The following is a 16,445-nucleotide window of genomic DNA, read 5'->3' on the forward strand; positions in this document are numbered from 1 at the left end:
CTGAGAGATGTAATTGCCCAAATTATCCCAATGGGAGGATGACTCTGAAGCCCAGTGTCATCATTCATTATTTTACTACTGATCTCATTTTAGCAGAAATAGCCAGATAATGTGCTGATTCCTTGCTATTGAAAGGGAGGGCAATGAGGAGTTCAATCCCCTCCCTCTTTCTTTTGAATTTAAAGTCAGTTCCCTCATAATGGGAGGGAAAGAGGACCCGCCTCCCTCCTGGGTGCCAAGAATTCAAACTGTCTTTTGCTAATCATCAGTCCCCTTCGTGAATACAAAAATATGCAGCATATTGAAAATGTGACCACTCTGTAAAACAAATGAATGTTCTATGAAATGAGGACCTCTGTACTGATTGTATTACTCTTCATATCTAATACAATAGAAATCTCAATTTTTAAATTTGTTAATCTGCAGCAGAAATTTGCGTTTGCCATACCAGAATGCTATAGAAACTAGGGGATCTTGCAGCAGAATCCAGGTCTAGCTTGCCTTCATTTTGTAGTCCTATTTGAAGGTCATTTCATGAATGAATTTAATTTCTCTACCTTGTGGCCCAGGACAAGTACTAATAATCAAATATGGCTATTTTGGTTTAACTGCTAGACAGTGTTCTTGGTTGGCAATATCAATAAACAGTAAACAAACTGTTATACAAGTGTGGATTTGTTTTTGCTCGCTTACATTTTTGTTGTTTTCTGTTACCACATTCTGTATTTTATTAAACTAGTGAACAGAGCAAAGAGCGGTCCTCCCTATACTCCTATCCTGGGGCTAGTCCAATAATGAAGTTGGTAGTACCATGTTGTCCATACTCTCACTTTACATGCAAATATGAAATATTTTGGTCATTGGTTCTAAATAACAACAGATCTTGACATGGATTCAAACTGTATTATCTAGTTCTTGGTATGCCAGAAGAGTCTTACTCTAAAAATCTGCACTATTTTCTAACATTTGGTGTGTAATCTGTTTTGAATTCCATAGGGGTAAATGTAGCAACATTTGTTTTGATTGATAATTGTATTACATAAATAAGAGACAGGAAAAACATTTGTTACAGTGTATTAAACTGGAACATTGCCAGTTGAAAACTGTCACTGAGATGCTATCATGGCTCACCAAAGGCCTTTCTTAGTTCTGAGGAGCCTACAGTAAGTACAGTTAGCTGACATCAATCGTTTATACCTGTTGTTTGGTTCAGTGCTCTTCCTTTTTTAAATGGATTCCCTGCCAGTGTATCTGTATAGGCTCCCCAGGCATCCTACTGTGAAACAAATAAATTTCATATCCAAAAGCTACCATTTATATTTGTAACTTTGAATCAATGAAAGGGCCTGTGATTATTAAAACATTGTTCATCGAACAGTTTTATTGAAGACACAAGCAAATAACAAACTACTCCACATCACTTCCTTTGTTCTCACTATCCCTTTAACTGTTTATAGGCTGGTGAAGTCATTCAGCAAAAACCTACTGGGTTAATCATTTGATAACTTGTGTGTGTCTGGGCAAATTTCATGTTTTGGGCAATACACAACCATTTAAAACATCAGATTGTAACGGTGTTTCCCAGGTCATGGAACTCAGGATTGTGGCCCCGAATTAATCGTACTGCCTTCTAAGTAGCCTCTCCCACCTAGTCCTGTTCGTAAGCCTGGTTAATTCATTTGCCACGGACAAAGAAGTGCCTCTGCACCCTTTCACAGTGCTCCATACAACTTTCTGGCCTTCTTATTAATCTCAGCTAAATACAGAGTAGATTACACTACTAATATAATTAAGGCTGTTCAAGATATAATCCAGGTAATATAAAACACAATGTGTTTGTGATACATGGATGTTCACAGCTTAGACTTGAAAGTACTGTTTGATATTACAGGAGCTTCCCTTAATGAGATGATTTCCCAGTGAACATCAGATATTATTTGACCTATATCAGAACATTTCTACCCAGGTTAAGGAAGAGTTCTCATAATTGCAGTCTGCTAGTCTGTACAGGGGTGAGTATTGAAAGTTCTCCAATAGAAAGGAATTTGTAGCAATTCCACTGTAAAAAATTCATCTGTTATGTTAAATATATAGCCTGAATTTGTCTGGTTCAGCCCATCTTGACTTAAAATCCCCCTATATCCTTCAAACAGATGCACAATTTTCTCTGAAAGCCTTAAAGGATAGTGGTTCCATTACACTTCTGTTTTCTACTCTTTGCTTTCTTTGAATAGCCACTTATTTCTACTGACATTTATCTTATTCTAAAGTAATATAGAAAAACCAGTGAAACTGAATCTTCTAAAACTTGTAAATCTCTCCTGCTTTTGGGAGTACTCATTAAATTGTTTTGTTGGCTTGTCCTCACAGCTCACTAAAATACCATATGTTTTATAAACCTATAATTCATGTTCCTTTTCAACATCTTGATCTGTAGTGCTTAAATTAATGCACCACAGTTATCTCAGGGTATGCAGTTGGGGAAAAATAACCCACTGACTCATTAAGTCTCCTGGGCATGGAATTATTTAGCTGTCTTACCTATGTGTCATGAAGGAACAGTTGCCCTCATTTCAGAAAGTCAGGCATTATTAGTATTGAGCTGTTTGACTTTTTAATATCTCTCATTGAACTGCTGAGGACACCTGTTTAAAAAAAAAAAAAAAAAAAAAATCTGTGCTCACCAGATGTTTTTGCAGTCTTGCTATAAGTAATTGGAATCAAGTTTTATTTGTTAAGCTGCAGCGGTAGCAGTGGTTCAGAAGAATACAGGATATGTAAGCACACAAGTCATTTGAGCACTTGGCCCTTGTGTAATCAAGAAGAGTGATATGAATGATAACAAATGTCAATCATCAGACTCCTCTGCCCTATCCTCTACTCAAACGAAATTTGAAACAGCTTGGTCATTGGGATGGACTACACTGAGAGTGCCACCTCAGGGCAAACTGCAAGAAACAGGGCAGAAAATCCCCACAAACTGGTGGTTTATTCTATAATTAGATTCACCAAACTGGTAGCAAAAGAGCTTCTGTAACCACACTGGTTAACAAGAAGCCTAACACAGTCCCTTTTATGCATTCTGGTCCTGGGCTCCTATCCAGACAAACAGGTCTAATGTAGTGAGAGGTTACTGAAAACCGAATTCACCATATGTGAGGGTCTACTCATCTCAAAGGATCAGATGCTTACCTGCCATGTCAATATGTATCTCAGATCTTACCCAAATATCACACTGTCAGGCAATCCTTAGTAAACTAACTGAAGATTTATTAAGAAAAGAATAGTTATAAATGGTTAATAGATAATATACATAAAAATGATTGCAAAGTCCTTATCATGTTTGTAGCAGTGATGGAATACACTGCTGGCTTGCAAAAGTCTCTTTGGCAGCTTCCAAAAGATTGGATGGTCCTCAGTCCATTGTTCAAAATACTCATTTTAGGTGTAAATCCACAGTCCAGAGAATTGGTACAGGAATGAGGCAAAAATAGAGATGTCTCAGGTGTCTTTTATATCCTCTGCCATGTACATGGAAATTCACTGTCCCAAACAAAACCCACAGCCCCTTTGTATGGAAAATTACTGACGAAGATGGAGTCTGAGGTCACATGTCCACATCACATGATCTTACATCTTTTGCTGAATCACAGGGGTGGGCCTTGGCTCCTTGCTGGCTGAGGCAGCTGCAGGAAGACTCATTGAAGAGCTGATCTCCCTGAATGGTGGTTCAACATTGGGCTGGCTAGACAGGATGTAAAACTACCTTGTGGGTGTCACCCCAGAACAAAACACATGTTTGAGATACAAATAGCAAATAGTCATTACTTCAGATACAAAGATGAAACATGCATATAAGTAGGTTTAACATACTTAGCAGATTACAACTTTTCCATTGATATCTTACATGACCTACTTTTTGTATAAGATTTTTTGCAATTGTATAACACTGGTAGCAACAATGATATAAATGGTCATCATCAATCATACAGCATCACAGGGCTTTGGGGGGGGGGAACTAACTATTTACTGTATTTTAAACCTCCATTTCAGAAAGTATACTAGACTCCTGTGGCTTGATTTCTCCACTGCCTAATCAATCATCTCTCTGCAAAGGGAGCTGTAGAATGCTGTCAGATCAGACTGTGTAAGGCAGTGAAGAATCTGGCTGCCTACTCATTTTCCAAGTGTAGAGGGGGCCTTATTGTAGTGGTGAAGTCTATTAGTAGGCCTGATTATCTGTTGCATTGCATCTTGTATAGTCATTTACACCAATATAAAGTGCTGCCAAATCAGAATGACAGCATTTTTTGTGCCCTTTCTGCAGTGGTATTAATGACTGCAGTAGGTGAAGGGCAACACACAATTGGTTCCCGTGGCTCTAACAATAAATATTGTGGGAGAGCACAGCAATACCTTGCTAGCCATAAGAGTATTTTAAAAAAAACATTTTTTTAAAAATGAGATCTGATTTTTTCCTCGTAGACAGAGGCCCAAGTTCAGAATCAGTGCAAGTGAGTATGATTCCATTGATTTAATCATTGCTCCCATTTACACCAGGACTGAATTTGGCCCAGTGCTTGTAACAGACTGAGCTAGACAGTGTTAGCTAATTTAGTCAGAACATAAGTTAAAGTACAATAAGCCCTCTAAACCAGTAAAACTGTAACTAATAGCGGGTTTCCTTGTAACAGATGGAACGTCATCTGTCAAGATTTCATATTTGATACAGGATAGAAATTATTGGCAAAATAGAATTATTGTAAAGTCTGGGTCATGTCTCGTTAAATTTTGGGTCCAGAGAGGATGTGATAAATTACTTCAGGCACAGTCCAAAATCAACTCAATGGAAAGCAAATTGACATCCAAAAGGACGTCAGTCAGGAAAGACAGTTCATACTTGTCTAGATTAACTTTCCCCAACTTTGGGCTAGAAATGTTTTCATATGGTTGATTCTATGTTCATCTAAATTTCTCTTTTTTCCTAACAAACCTCATTTACTTAAAATCATTGTGCTCTTGGTTTCTTTATGATAGATTGACACACAGCCATCCTGGAGAGGGAACCAAACCTTTAGATTCTGGGGAGGTGTAATACAGAAGACTTACATTTGAGGGTTTGTGGGATTTGGATCACTGACGTGTGTATGTGTTTGCCATTTTGTGGAGAACAGATCTGAAAAGATGGAGAGGATGGGAGCTTGTCGGAAACACAGCTGGTGGTGTTGGCATGGGACGGCACCCAGCTCCACGACTTCGGAAGTGCTATTATAAGGGGTTGTAAAGCTGGCTTCACAGTCCCTCGCTTCGCCTGCCCCAGAACTGAGCCCTGTATGTTTGGGGGGCAAGGTCAGACAGAGGAAATGCTGGATGTGGCTGAAGCAGGGGCAGAAATACTGCCCCAGTTCTAGTTACCTGGGAATTTTGCTGCTTTCAGCTGGAATGTTTACAGTAAACAAAGTGTGAAATAACTTCACCTGAAGTAATGAATTCAGCAATAGAGCAACAGCTTGAATTACCTGTTTCACCTATAAGGACGGTCCAATACAAAAGTTCAGCGTTTGAAGTGCTTGATTAATTTTAAATCTGTATGCACATTTTGCTATGCCTATGTAATTTTATGGGCATATATTAATAATAGGCTAGGCAACCCTGTGTCCTAATTTACTTAGAAATGTTGATTTGTGGTTTATGCTGGTGACATGATCTTTAAGAAATGCACTGTGATTACTTTGTAACGCAGTATATTGAATGGATGTTTGGTAGTGAGTTTTGCTGCCTGATTTATTTCTGTAATAATACTTATAGTTACAGTGCTTTACAGGTTCAAAGCATGATTCATACATTAACTGAGTAGTCCTCACAACACCCCTGTAAATGCAAATATGTATTATCCCCATTTTACACAGGGGGAAACTGATGCAGGAAGGTGAAGTGACTTGTCCAAGGCTGTGCAGCGAGTCAGCAGCAGGTCTGGGATTAGAACTCGAGACCCCTTCATTCCCAGCCCTGCTGTTTTCTCTGGATTACACTAGTTTGTGAGTATTTTCAATTTGTAGAAAGAAAATGAGCAATAACTTATTGATACTAGCACAGAACTTCTCTTATGCTAAAACTTTCATGAGAAACTGGACTTGTTTCAGGACATGTGATAAATGGGAAATGTGGTTCATACGCAATCATGTCTTGTCTGGCAATATCCCCTAAACTAGATTTTAATCAGCTAATTTTATTTTTGTATCCCTTTTATGCCACTTGTGTTGTGCGATTAAGATATTTCACATTGAAGTGACTTTCTGTTTTGATTATAGCTTGTATTTTTATGTGCAAGCGTAAGTTTCACCTTATCATAGATAATTTATCTATATTCAATTTGCATAATCATTTAATATAATTATTAACCTTGGGAAAAGTCATGTTATAGGTTAATAAGTTTAGATTTTATTTGGATTAAGTTTGTGAGGTGTTCATGTCCTGCTCTTAAACAACATAAGTATAAAGGACTTAAATCTCTTACAACTATGGTAGATTTAATGCATTTTAAGCAATTTCTTTTACAACATGCACTATTCAATATGTTGGGCACTATTGGGTCGTTAAAGCAATTAGTTGAGTTAACTGCATCCATTGTGCAATAGTTCTAATGCCTGGGAAAAGGATAAAGGGTCTTCTTAGAGTTAATGACTTCAGACTAATATTTCAATGCTTCCTTTTGGAAATGCTTGAGAGGAGAATAGCTGGAGGTTCCAGTTCACATTCCTCAAAGGGATTGTACGTCACTTCCCCCATTTTGCACCCTATGTGTTGTTCTAGAATGCTGTGCAGATGCCCAAAGGAACAGAAGGCAGCTCATTCCGCTTTGCTTTCCACTGCAATGGGGAGCTTCTGCTCTACTCAGTCTGAATTGGAAGGTGTACGAAAAATTACCACTTACATATTTATAGCCACATAAGTGATGTGGATGAGTAATTGGCTAGTGCTAAAAGTTGCTGATTATTGTTCCCATTCATTTAGTCAGAATGTAGTTTTGCAGTTGGAGTCCGTAATTCCACATCTTAAAAACCCCTGGGTAAGGAAATACTTCTGGTCTGATTAACATGCTGCAAATAAGAGCAGCAGTTGATACATGTGACAGCGGTGAAGGCTGGAGGTGACACTCTGGTTGCACACAATTTTGAGTCTTTGGCCTTATAGCAGGAAATTCAATTTCCTTACACAGTGTTAAGGCCTTTGAACATTTAGGGCTACTTTTTTTTAAATGGCCTCTGTTTTTCTGTTCATACTTCAGGATCACAAATGACAGCAGGTGCCAGAGATGGTATTTTAATATCTATCTGATTAGACCTACAGATCAGATAAGATTAAGAACGCTCCCATTTTCACTTGCAAATAATTGTGGGTGCAAAATAGAGGCTGAGTTGAGGCCTATTAAAAAGTTAGCATTTGGGGCCAAATTTTCAAAGAGGATTCACCCCAGCCTTTAAATCTGTGCCAGCAAGATTCACATGCAGAGTTGTTTGCATGTGCAACCTGGATTTATGTGTGCAAACAGAATAGCTAAATGTGGGTTGTCTATGCAAGCCATTCTGAATGCAAATTTACAAGTGTCTTTTCAAAATATGGTCCTCTGGGTATATTATGTGGTAGCTAGACATGGGTCTTATAAAATCCATATATCAACACTCCAGCTTGCTTTTGCACCAAAGAATTACCATTCAACTAAACAGCTTTCAAGTACAGCAGGAAGGGGGAAAAGCAATCAATCTTGTTTCTAATCGTCCTTCCCCAAATAATTTTAGGAGACTTGTAATGTGTTAGCCACTTCAAGAATTCTCACAAATTTATTTGTAAATAAGCACTCACAAGTATGTCAGCAAGTGTCTCTCTCAAGACTAAATATTGAAGTATGGTACAAAAAGGAGTTAACCCTCTCACTATCACTATGAAGCAGGTAAATATGAGTAAACAGACATCGTTAGAACTGGGATTAGAAATGGGATTTTCTGGCTTTTATGAAATACTAGAAAATATAAATTATAAAACATTTTAAAATATAAATGAATATGGTTTTGAGGACACTGGCTGATATATTGTAAGTGGGTGTGTCTACATGTTTGCGCATTCTTGGAGTCAGTAACATGACTAGATTCATTTGTGAAAGGCATATTACAGACTATTAAACGTTATCTTCTCATTGCAGTTGACAGCTGCTTAGTATGGTGGTTATTCTTTGGTGAAAATCTATACCAGTCAAATGATTCTCAAACATTAATGAGATTCCAAATCAAACTGAGTTTCTCTTACATTTTAGGATCAGATTTATGTTCAGGATGTATATGACTCTTCCCACCTGCTACCGCTACTCCTTTAAAAGAGTTCATTGTAACTGTTCCAATTGCCTATTTGTTCTCTGATGTTCTTGACTGCATCAGTTTGTTACATTCAGTCATATTGGATTTTTATTACACTGTACAACTTTGAATGTATTCAATTCACATTTTACTCTTGAAAGAGGCATTGTCTATTATCATTGGCAGGATGGAGCATGTAATAAATGAAACATCAAGCATAAGTGAGAAAAATGGTAGCGGTGTACATAGATAGCAAGAGCACAAATGAGTCTTTCAACCTATAGGTCCCCCATATATCAGTGACACTTATTTTTGACAGCTTCTGTTAATTTGCAAACTTGCCTCTGGCAAGAGGACAAGGAAGCAGTAGCACAGTGAGATGAATGAAAATACCCAGCTGTAATAAGTGAGGTGCACAATGATTATAAGCTGTGAGAACAAAGGGGTTTAGTATGGAAGATCTGCTTATTGGGATCCTAATTATCAGAGCTCTTTCTGCAGCTTTGGTAGGGAAACTGTTTCCTTTGGATTGGACAGAGCACTGAAAATGGCGCTTAGGAAATGATGCCATTGCGTGAATGCACTTCAATTGGTAACATTTAGTCCTTGTTTGGATGAGGGAATCCAGTAAGAGATTAGAGCACAGGAGTTCCTGGTTCCCATTAGACCTGGTTTGTCTGTTATAATCAGGCCCTTCTAGCTATCATAAGACTCTTTGATTTTGCCTTGATTCTGAAAGTGTTGTATTAGCTTTGATCTTTTCTGACCCCTTACTATAGTTTTGTTTCCTATTTTTAAATATTCTCTATACTAGTTTCCCCCCCCCCCATTCTACCCTCACCAATGCCATCCTAATCAGACAAGATGGATTACATGGACAAAAGGTGCATTAATTGCTCTTGCTATCTCATTTGCTTCGTGACTCCACTGTATTGAGCTAACTTTGAGTCTTATAAGATCAATGTACTGAGGTAACATTCCTGTCCATCGGTTGTGGCTGCTAACAGTTTATTTCAGGGTTTCTCACCAGCAGGTGTCATACTAGTTCTACCACTTTTGATATAGTTCATGCTTCACACTTGCCATTGTTTGAAAGGGAATAATAACAATAAATTAGACAGAGTTTGAAGAAACATAACCTTTAATTATTTTGCCCATTGCTTAATGAACCACACAAATAAGAGGGAAAGTTTTAATGTTAAAAGCAAATTGAGTATGATGAACAAAAAAGAGCTCAACATAGAACTGAAAATAAAGGAGGGAGAGAGCCAGCCTGCAACAGAAAGGAAGAATGTTCTCATAGGATGGGACTGAGGCTCAGGAGATCTGGGTTCTAATCCTGGCTCTGTCACACACTCCTGCTTGTCCTTGGGCAAGCTGCTTCACTACTTCAGCTGTAAACTGAGGAGAATAAATCTAATTCCCTAGGTCACCAGGTTATTGTGAAGATAAATCTATTAATGTCTATGTGGGTCTTGGATATTATGGTGACTATCAAATCCTATACATAAAAAGAAATTGAGCATTATACCATAAAGACATTGTATATGTGCTGTTCCAGAACAATTATGATCAATGCTTTAAGGACTGATAACTGTAAGTACAACTGCTTTTGGACACTGTTATATCACCCTCAAGCCTTAAAGTTTTCTTGGTTTATTCTGAAGCAGAAAATGAGACTCCTTGAGTCAGATTCTCAGATGTATCTGGGTTATGCTGGCAGCACCACCCAGAGAGTCCTTTATGTTGGGGAATCCCCAGCTGTTCCTTTAGCGCAGCTTTCTGTCCTTTTTGTAGAGCAGAGCAAAGGGGATAGAATGAGATCTGGGGATCCAGCTCACAGCACCTTACTAAAGAGCCCTCTGAGTGAGGCAGAATAGTCCTTTCAGCACAGTTTGTGGTTGGGGTAGTTTGCTCAGGTGAGGCCAAGTGTTACTGAAGCGAAAAGAGGGAGCTGTGCTGGAAGGTAATACTTGTTGCTCTTACTATGCCAGGAAGCAGTGCTGACTTTGCACGTCACTTCCTGGCTATTAAAACACTTTCCTCTGTAGCAATTTGTGCAAGACTATATTCTTCTTGATTTCTTTCTTCTGATGGTAAAATAGCCTTTCTTTGTAGTAACAGATAGCTGTTAGCTGTACTTTCCAAATCTTGGCTTATTTCTCTAGGGTGTGGTCTCCGTTGCTGTGTTTTACTAGAGCCCAAATCAAGGTGTCTGAGTCAATAAGATCTTGTATTTCTAGAGTGCGGAACTGCCAGTAGAAAGGGTGCCAGCTCCAGCAGGCAGTTTACATTCGGGGGAGGGGAGGAGAGATGCATGGTAGGTTTAGTGAGATGGAAGAAACAAACCATATGCTCCTGACCTTGGTTTCTTCCCAAGACTACAGAGTTTTAATACATGCCAGATGGGAAGAACAAACCCAAAAGAATTTTCCTCCTACAAAGTTGGTTCAGTTACTGGACATTTTCACTTTTACTCCAAGGTGTGGTTTGAGCATGTAAAGTTTTCCCCGCAGATTACTGAACAGACACAAGCTGTGGACACGTTTGGGAAACCAAACCTGCTCGTATGGGGCCTAATCCTGCAACTAACTGAGGGTATGTCTGCACAGCAAGCCTCCAACCCAGGCTGACAGAAGTGGGCTAGTGGGGTTTGCGACAGTGCTCTAAAAATAGCTAGACAGACAGACAGTGCTTTGAAGTTGTGGCTCGGGCTGGAGCGCCGGCTCTGAAGTCCACCTCCCCCACGCTGTAGGCTTCAGAGCCTGAGTGCAACTTCAAAGTGCTGTCTATACAGCTATTTTTAGAGTGCTAGTGTGAGCCCTGTTAGCCCAAGTCTGTTCACTCCAAAATGCTGTGTTAGCTGTACCCTATGGGCCTTCAACTCCCATTCAGCATGTCGCGGGATCTGGCCGTGGCTGCATGGTGTATGCTTCTCATGCGCTTGGTTGCAGTGTACAAGACTCCCCTGAGAAAAGCTAGCCTTTCACTTTATTTTTATCCCCTTCTTACAACCTTTCTTTTACTTTCTTTAGATGGCTTTTTATAATGTGTACACAAAACCTATTTTGCACTTTAACTCTTTGGAACCCTTTAGATAGCGAAAGTCACCTTTTCATTTTTTCCCCTCACAAACACAGCAGGTGAGCATATATCTAAGATAACCATCTCAAAGTGGGTTTGTTATTGGCTTGACTGCTGCTCAGAGGTCATGTAAAAGACTGTAAGAGCAATGTCAGCCAGGTTTGGGCTTTGTTTTAGGTTCTCAACAGATCTTCAAGGTTCCAGACCTTGTGATGTATTTTTATGCAACACCACTACTGCCAGACACTACTATAAGAGAAACAATGTTTTGAGATAAGGCTTACTTTAGATTTTATCCCCAATCCAATGGTTTTCATATTTTAGGATGTCTGTTACTTCTCTCTTATTCTGTTGCCTTGTGAGTAGCTAAAACATTTGTAGAAAATTATTACTTAATTATTACTTTAAAAAAGGTTAGGGTATTTTGTTGCTTCAACGGTCTTCAGTTGCTCCAGGTCCCCGACCCTACACATGCTCACTTACTCCATTTTGTTTACTGTGTATTGTCAGGAACCTGTGTGAAATCTCTGTTTAAAAGCAGATGAATTGCTTATTCCAGAGCAGAATTTACCCTTTCCTTGTTGTTGAAAGTAACCTCTATAGAACTGTTACAAACCCGCTTTCTCTAAAGAACTGGGATGTCTTTTGTTTCTTTTCAAGGCTAAAGTATCTGAGAATGAATAGAAAGGGCTTAATTCAATCTCAGGTACACCAGTCTTACACATGTGTAACTCCACTGGCTTCAGGAGTTGCTCCTGATTTACACCAATGCGAGAGCTAAATCAGTCCTGCAATGTGAAGCTGAATCCTGAGGCATTCACTGAAAAACTTGTGAATCATGTATCAGAGGGGTAGCCGTGTTAGTCTGAATCTGTAAAAAGCAACAGAGGGTCCTGTGGCACCTTTGAGACTAACGGAAGTATTGGGAGCATAAGCTTTCGTGGGTAAGAACCTCACTTCTTCAGATGCAAGTGAATCATGGTTGCCAGCTCCCTTCAGGTTGAAGAGGACAAAGTTGAAGAGTCCAGGTTTTTGTTACTGGTTGACATGGACAACGAAGAAATTCCTTGTATGGTTCTTGATAGACAACTGGAATGGCATGAGGAATTAGTCAGGGGAAGGTATACATTTACTTCTGATAAAATACCTAAACATGTTGACAAATTAGGTGTTTGCTTCAGGCTCCTGGCAGTTTGGGCAATCCTGACTTCAGGCCTTTGTCCATAAGTCAAATAATAGACGAGTAATGGTTAAGAGAAGGCATGTGTTAGAAAATCATGAGTTCATATGGGTCAGCAGTAATAATCTCTCTTGACATAAAGCTCCACATCACAACATCCTATTGGTGTGAACATCAAACAAATACAAACACATCTCTGCCTGTCTGAGCTCTGATGTACCCATCACTGAAGTAGTGAGCCACCAATACTAAGCACAGATGTACTCCAGTGAGAATTCTCTGAAGTCATTAAACACATGCACTGTTGCTGATACTAAACTGAACTCTGTCCAGCTCCAGGTAGGTAGCTACAACCTTCTCTTTAGTACAGTCTATTCACTTATTTTTTGATCCCTTGCTGTCTTCTGCTTTAAAAAGTTCCTTGGCACCTCATCCTCATGTCATATAAAATAAATGAATATATTAACATACAAAGCAGTTTCCAATTTATTTTTTCCTGACTTTTGATGTGACTGAAAAATTAATGAAAAAAAGATCAAATATGGTCTGACTTATTTCTTTTCTTCCCCTGGGCTTGTGTTTTCAGGCTTTTCACCACCTGGTTCCCTACCTCCACCAGCAGAGCTACATTGTGGCTTTTCTTTGGTAAATAGCTTGATGTATTACTCTATGGGGGAGGGATAGCTCAGTGGTTTGAGCATTGGCCTGCTAAACCCAGGGTTGTGAGATCCATCCTTGAGGGGGCCACTTAGAGATCTGGGGCAAAATCAATACTTGGTCCTGCTAGTGAAGGCAGGGGGCTGGACTAAATGACCTTTCAGGGTCCCTTTCAGCTCTATGAGATGGGTATATCTCCATATATTTTTAGGTGCAGATCACTAAGGTGGGTCAGGCATATTTCTCCTGATCCAGTTTTTTTCATGCAAAAATTGCAGTATGCCAGCCTAACTGCCAGAGTAGCTCTGCCAAAAGCTGCTTCCCCAATGATGCTCTCAGAAGTGAAATCTAATGATCATGTTATAAAAGTGAAGCTGTTGCTTGGACTATGGTTTCTCGTTGCAGCCACGATTGCACGGGGCCAAGATTCCACATCCACAGGACAGCCCTAAGTTAAGCACTCATGATGAAGGAAGGGTGAGGGTCAGTTGTGGGGGTAATGGTGGTGAAATAAACATGGTTGTACTTTACTTTTGATCTGATAGTCTTCATCCTTTTCCCTCCCCGACTGTGGAGCCTGTGGGCATACAGAAATTGTACCAATTTAACAAAATCTGTTTCAAATTAGTTAAATTTGTGCAACTGTCTTCTATGGATACTTCTTAATCATTTTAACAGTGAATAAAATTCATTTTAGCTTAATTTAATTTTTACCAAATATTCCCATTGGTTTCAAAGGGATTTGGATGAGGCCCTTAAAAGAGTGCAAACATACACTAAACGATGAGGAGAAAGCATGCAGCAGCGGCTTCAGTGCAAACATAGTTGACGTTTAGGAACTTGGGAGTAGGTTGGTGGATGTTAGAAAAGCCAAGCCACAAAATGAGATTAAACTGGCTAGAGACATAAAGGGTTAAAAACCCCCCTACAAATACATTAGAAGCAAGAGGAAGACCAAGGATAAGGTAGGCCCATTATTGGGGGGGGGGGGGGGGAGGAAACTAACAGAAAATGTGGAAATGGCAGAAGTGCTAAATGACTGTTTCATTTTTCACCGAAAGGGTTAGTAGCAATTGGCTGTCTAACACAGTGAATGCTGGTGAAAATGAAGGTGAATCAGAGGCTAAAATAGGGAAAGAACAAGTTAAAAATTACTTAGACAAGTTAGATGTTTTCAAGTCACAAGGGCCTCATGAAATACCTAGAATACTCAAGAAGCTGACTAAAGAGATACCTGAGCCATTAGCGATTATCTTCAAAAAATCATGGAAGATGGGAGAGATTCCAGAGGACTGGAAAAGGACAAATGAAGTGCTAATCTATAAAAGGAAATAAGGACAACCCTGGGAAATACAGACCAATCATCTTAAATTCATTATGCCAAAAGATAATGGAGCAAATAATTATGCAATCAATTTGCAAACACCTAGAAGATAATAAGGTAATAAGAAACAGCATGGATTTGTCAAGAATAAATCATGTCAAACCAACCTGATAGCTTTCTTTGACAGGGTAACAAACCTTATAGGTAGGGGGGAAGTGGTAGACATGGTATATCTTGACTTTAGTAAGGCTTTTGATACGGTCTCACATGACCTCATAAACAATCTAGGGAAATACAATCTAGATGGAGCTTTTATAAGGTGGGTGCATAACTGGTTGGAAAACCGTTCCCAGAGAGTAGCTATCAGTGGTTCATAGTCAAGCTGGAAGGGCATATTGAGTAGGGTGCCACAGCAATCAGTTCTGGTTCTGTTCAATATCATCATCAATGATTTAGATAATGGCATAGAGAGTATACCTATGAAGTTTGTGGACGATACCAAGCTGGGAGAGGTTGCAAGTGCTTTGGAGGATCGGATCAAAATTCAAAATGATCTGGACAAACTGGATAAATGGTCTGAAGTAAATAAGATGAAATTCAATAAGGACAAATGCAAATTACTCCACTTAGGAAGGGAGAGTCAGCTGCACACATTCAAAATGGGAAATGACTGCCTAGGAAGGAGTACTGCTGAAAGGGATCTGGGGGTTCTAGTGAATCAAGCTAAATACGACTCAACACGGTTGCAAAAAAAGCAAACATCATTCTGGGATCTATTAGCAGGAGTGTTGTAAGCAAGACACAAGAAGTAATTCTTCTGCTCTACTCAGTGCTGATTAGGCCTCAACTGAAGTATTGTATCCAATTCTGGGTGCCACATTTCAGGAAAGATGTGGAGAAAGTCCAGAGAAGAACAACAAAAATGATTAAAGGTCTAGAAAGCATGACTTTGGAAGGAACATTGAAAAAATTGGGTTTGTTTAGTGTGGAGAAGACTATGGGGGGACAGGATAACAGTTTTCAAGTACATAAATGGTTGTTACAAGGACGAAGGAGAAAAATTGTTCTCAATCTCTGAGGATAGGACAAGATGCAATGGGCTTAAATTACAGCAAGGGCAATTTTGGTTGGACATTAAGAAAAACTTCCTAACTGTCCAGATAGCTAAGCACTGGAATAAATTGCTAGGGAGGTTGTGAAAAATCTCCAATGATGGAGCTTCAAGAGCAGGTTAGACAAACACCTCTCAGGGATGGTCTAATACTTAGCCCTGGTCTACACTGGAGGGGGGGGGGGGAAATCGATCTAAGTTATGCAACTTCAGCTACGTGAATAACATAGCTGAAGTCGACATACTTAGATCGACTTACCATGGTGTCTTCACCGCGGTGAGTTGACTGCTACCACTCCCCTGTCGACTCTGCTTGCGCCTCTCGCGGTGCTGGAGTATAGGAGTCGACGAGAGAGGGCTCGGGGGTTGATTTATTGCATCTAGACTAGACACGATACATTGATCCTCACTGAATTGATCGCTGCCCACCGGGTAGTGTAGACATACCCTTAGTCCTGCCATGAGTGCAGGGGACTGGACTAGATGGCCTCTCGAGGTCCATTCCAGACCTGTGATTCTATGTTGCAAGGTTGTGTGGATTTAGTATGGGATTGGGGTGGGGGGCTAGCAGACCTGCTCTCTCCTTTGCTCCAGTGCATTCTAATTCTATTGCTAGTCCAGAGAATCAGAGACTTCTAGGCTATGCATAGGAGGGTATTGGTAGAGACAGCACAGAGACCTAGTGTTACCCAATATTTGTATGGATTAATTCTCTGATCTAGCAAGGCTCTTACACAC

At 39.6% G+C, this 16,445-nt stretch overlaps 1 protein-coding gene across 1 annotated transcript in view; it reads left to right on the forward strand.

Moving 5' to 3' along the window:
* The first annotated feature begins 5,716 nt into the window (after nt 1-5,716).
* Nucleotides 5,717-16,445, forward strand: part of LOC112107619 (glutamate-rich protein 3) — a 73,090-nt gene continuing 62,361 nt past the window's right edge. Inside the window, exons 1-2 of the mRNA XM_026655644.1 lie at nt 5,717-5,765; nt 6,008-6,038. Of these exons, the coding sequence (XP_026511429.1) occupies nt 5,717-5,765; nt 6,008-6,038 (80 nt within the window). The remainder of the gene's footprint in view (nt 5,766-6,007; nt 6,039-16,445) is intronic.

This window comes from Terrapene carolina, unplaced genomic scaffold (assembly GCF_002925995.2).
Source record: "Terrapene carolina triunguis isolate 2854851 unplaced genomic scaffold, T_m_triunguis-2.0 Scaffold210, whole genome shotgun sequence".
Taxonomy (NCBI): Eukaryota; Metazoa; Chordata; order Testudines; family Emydidae; genus Terrapene; species Terrapene triunguis.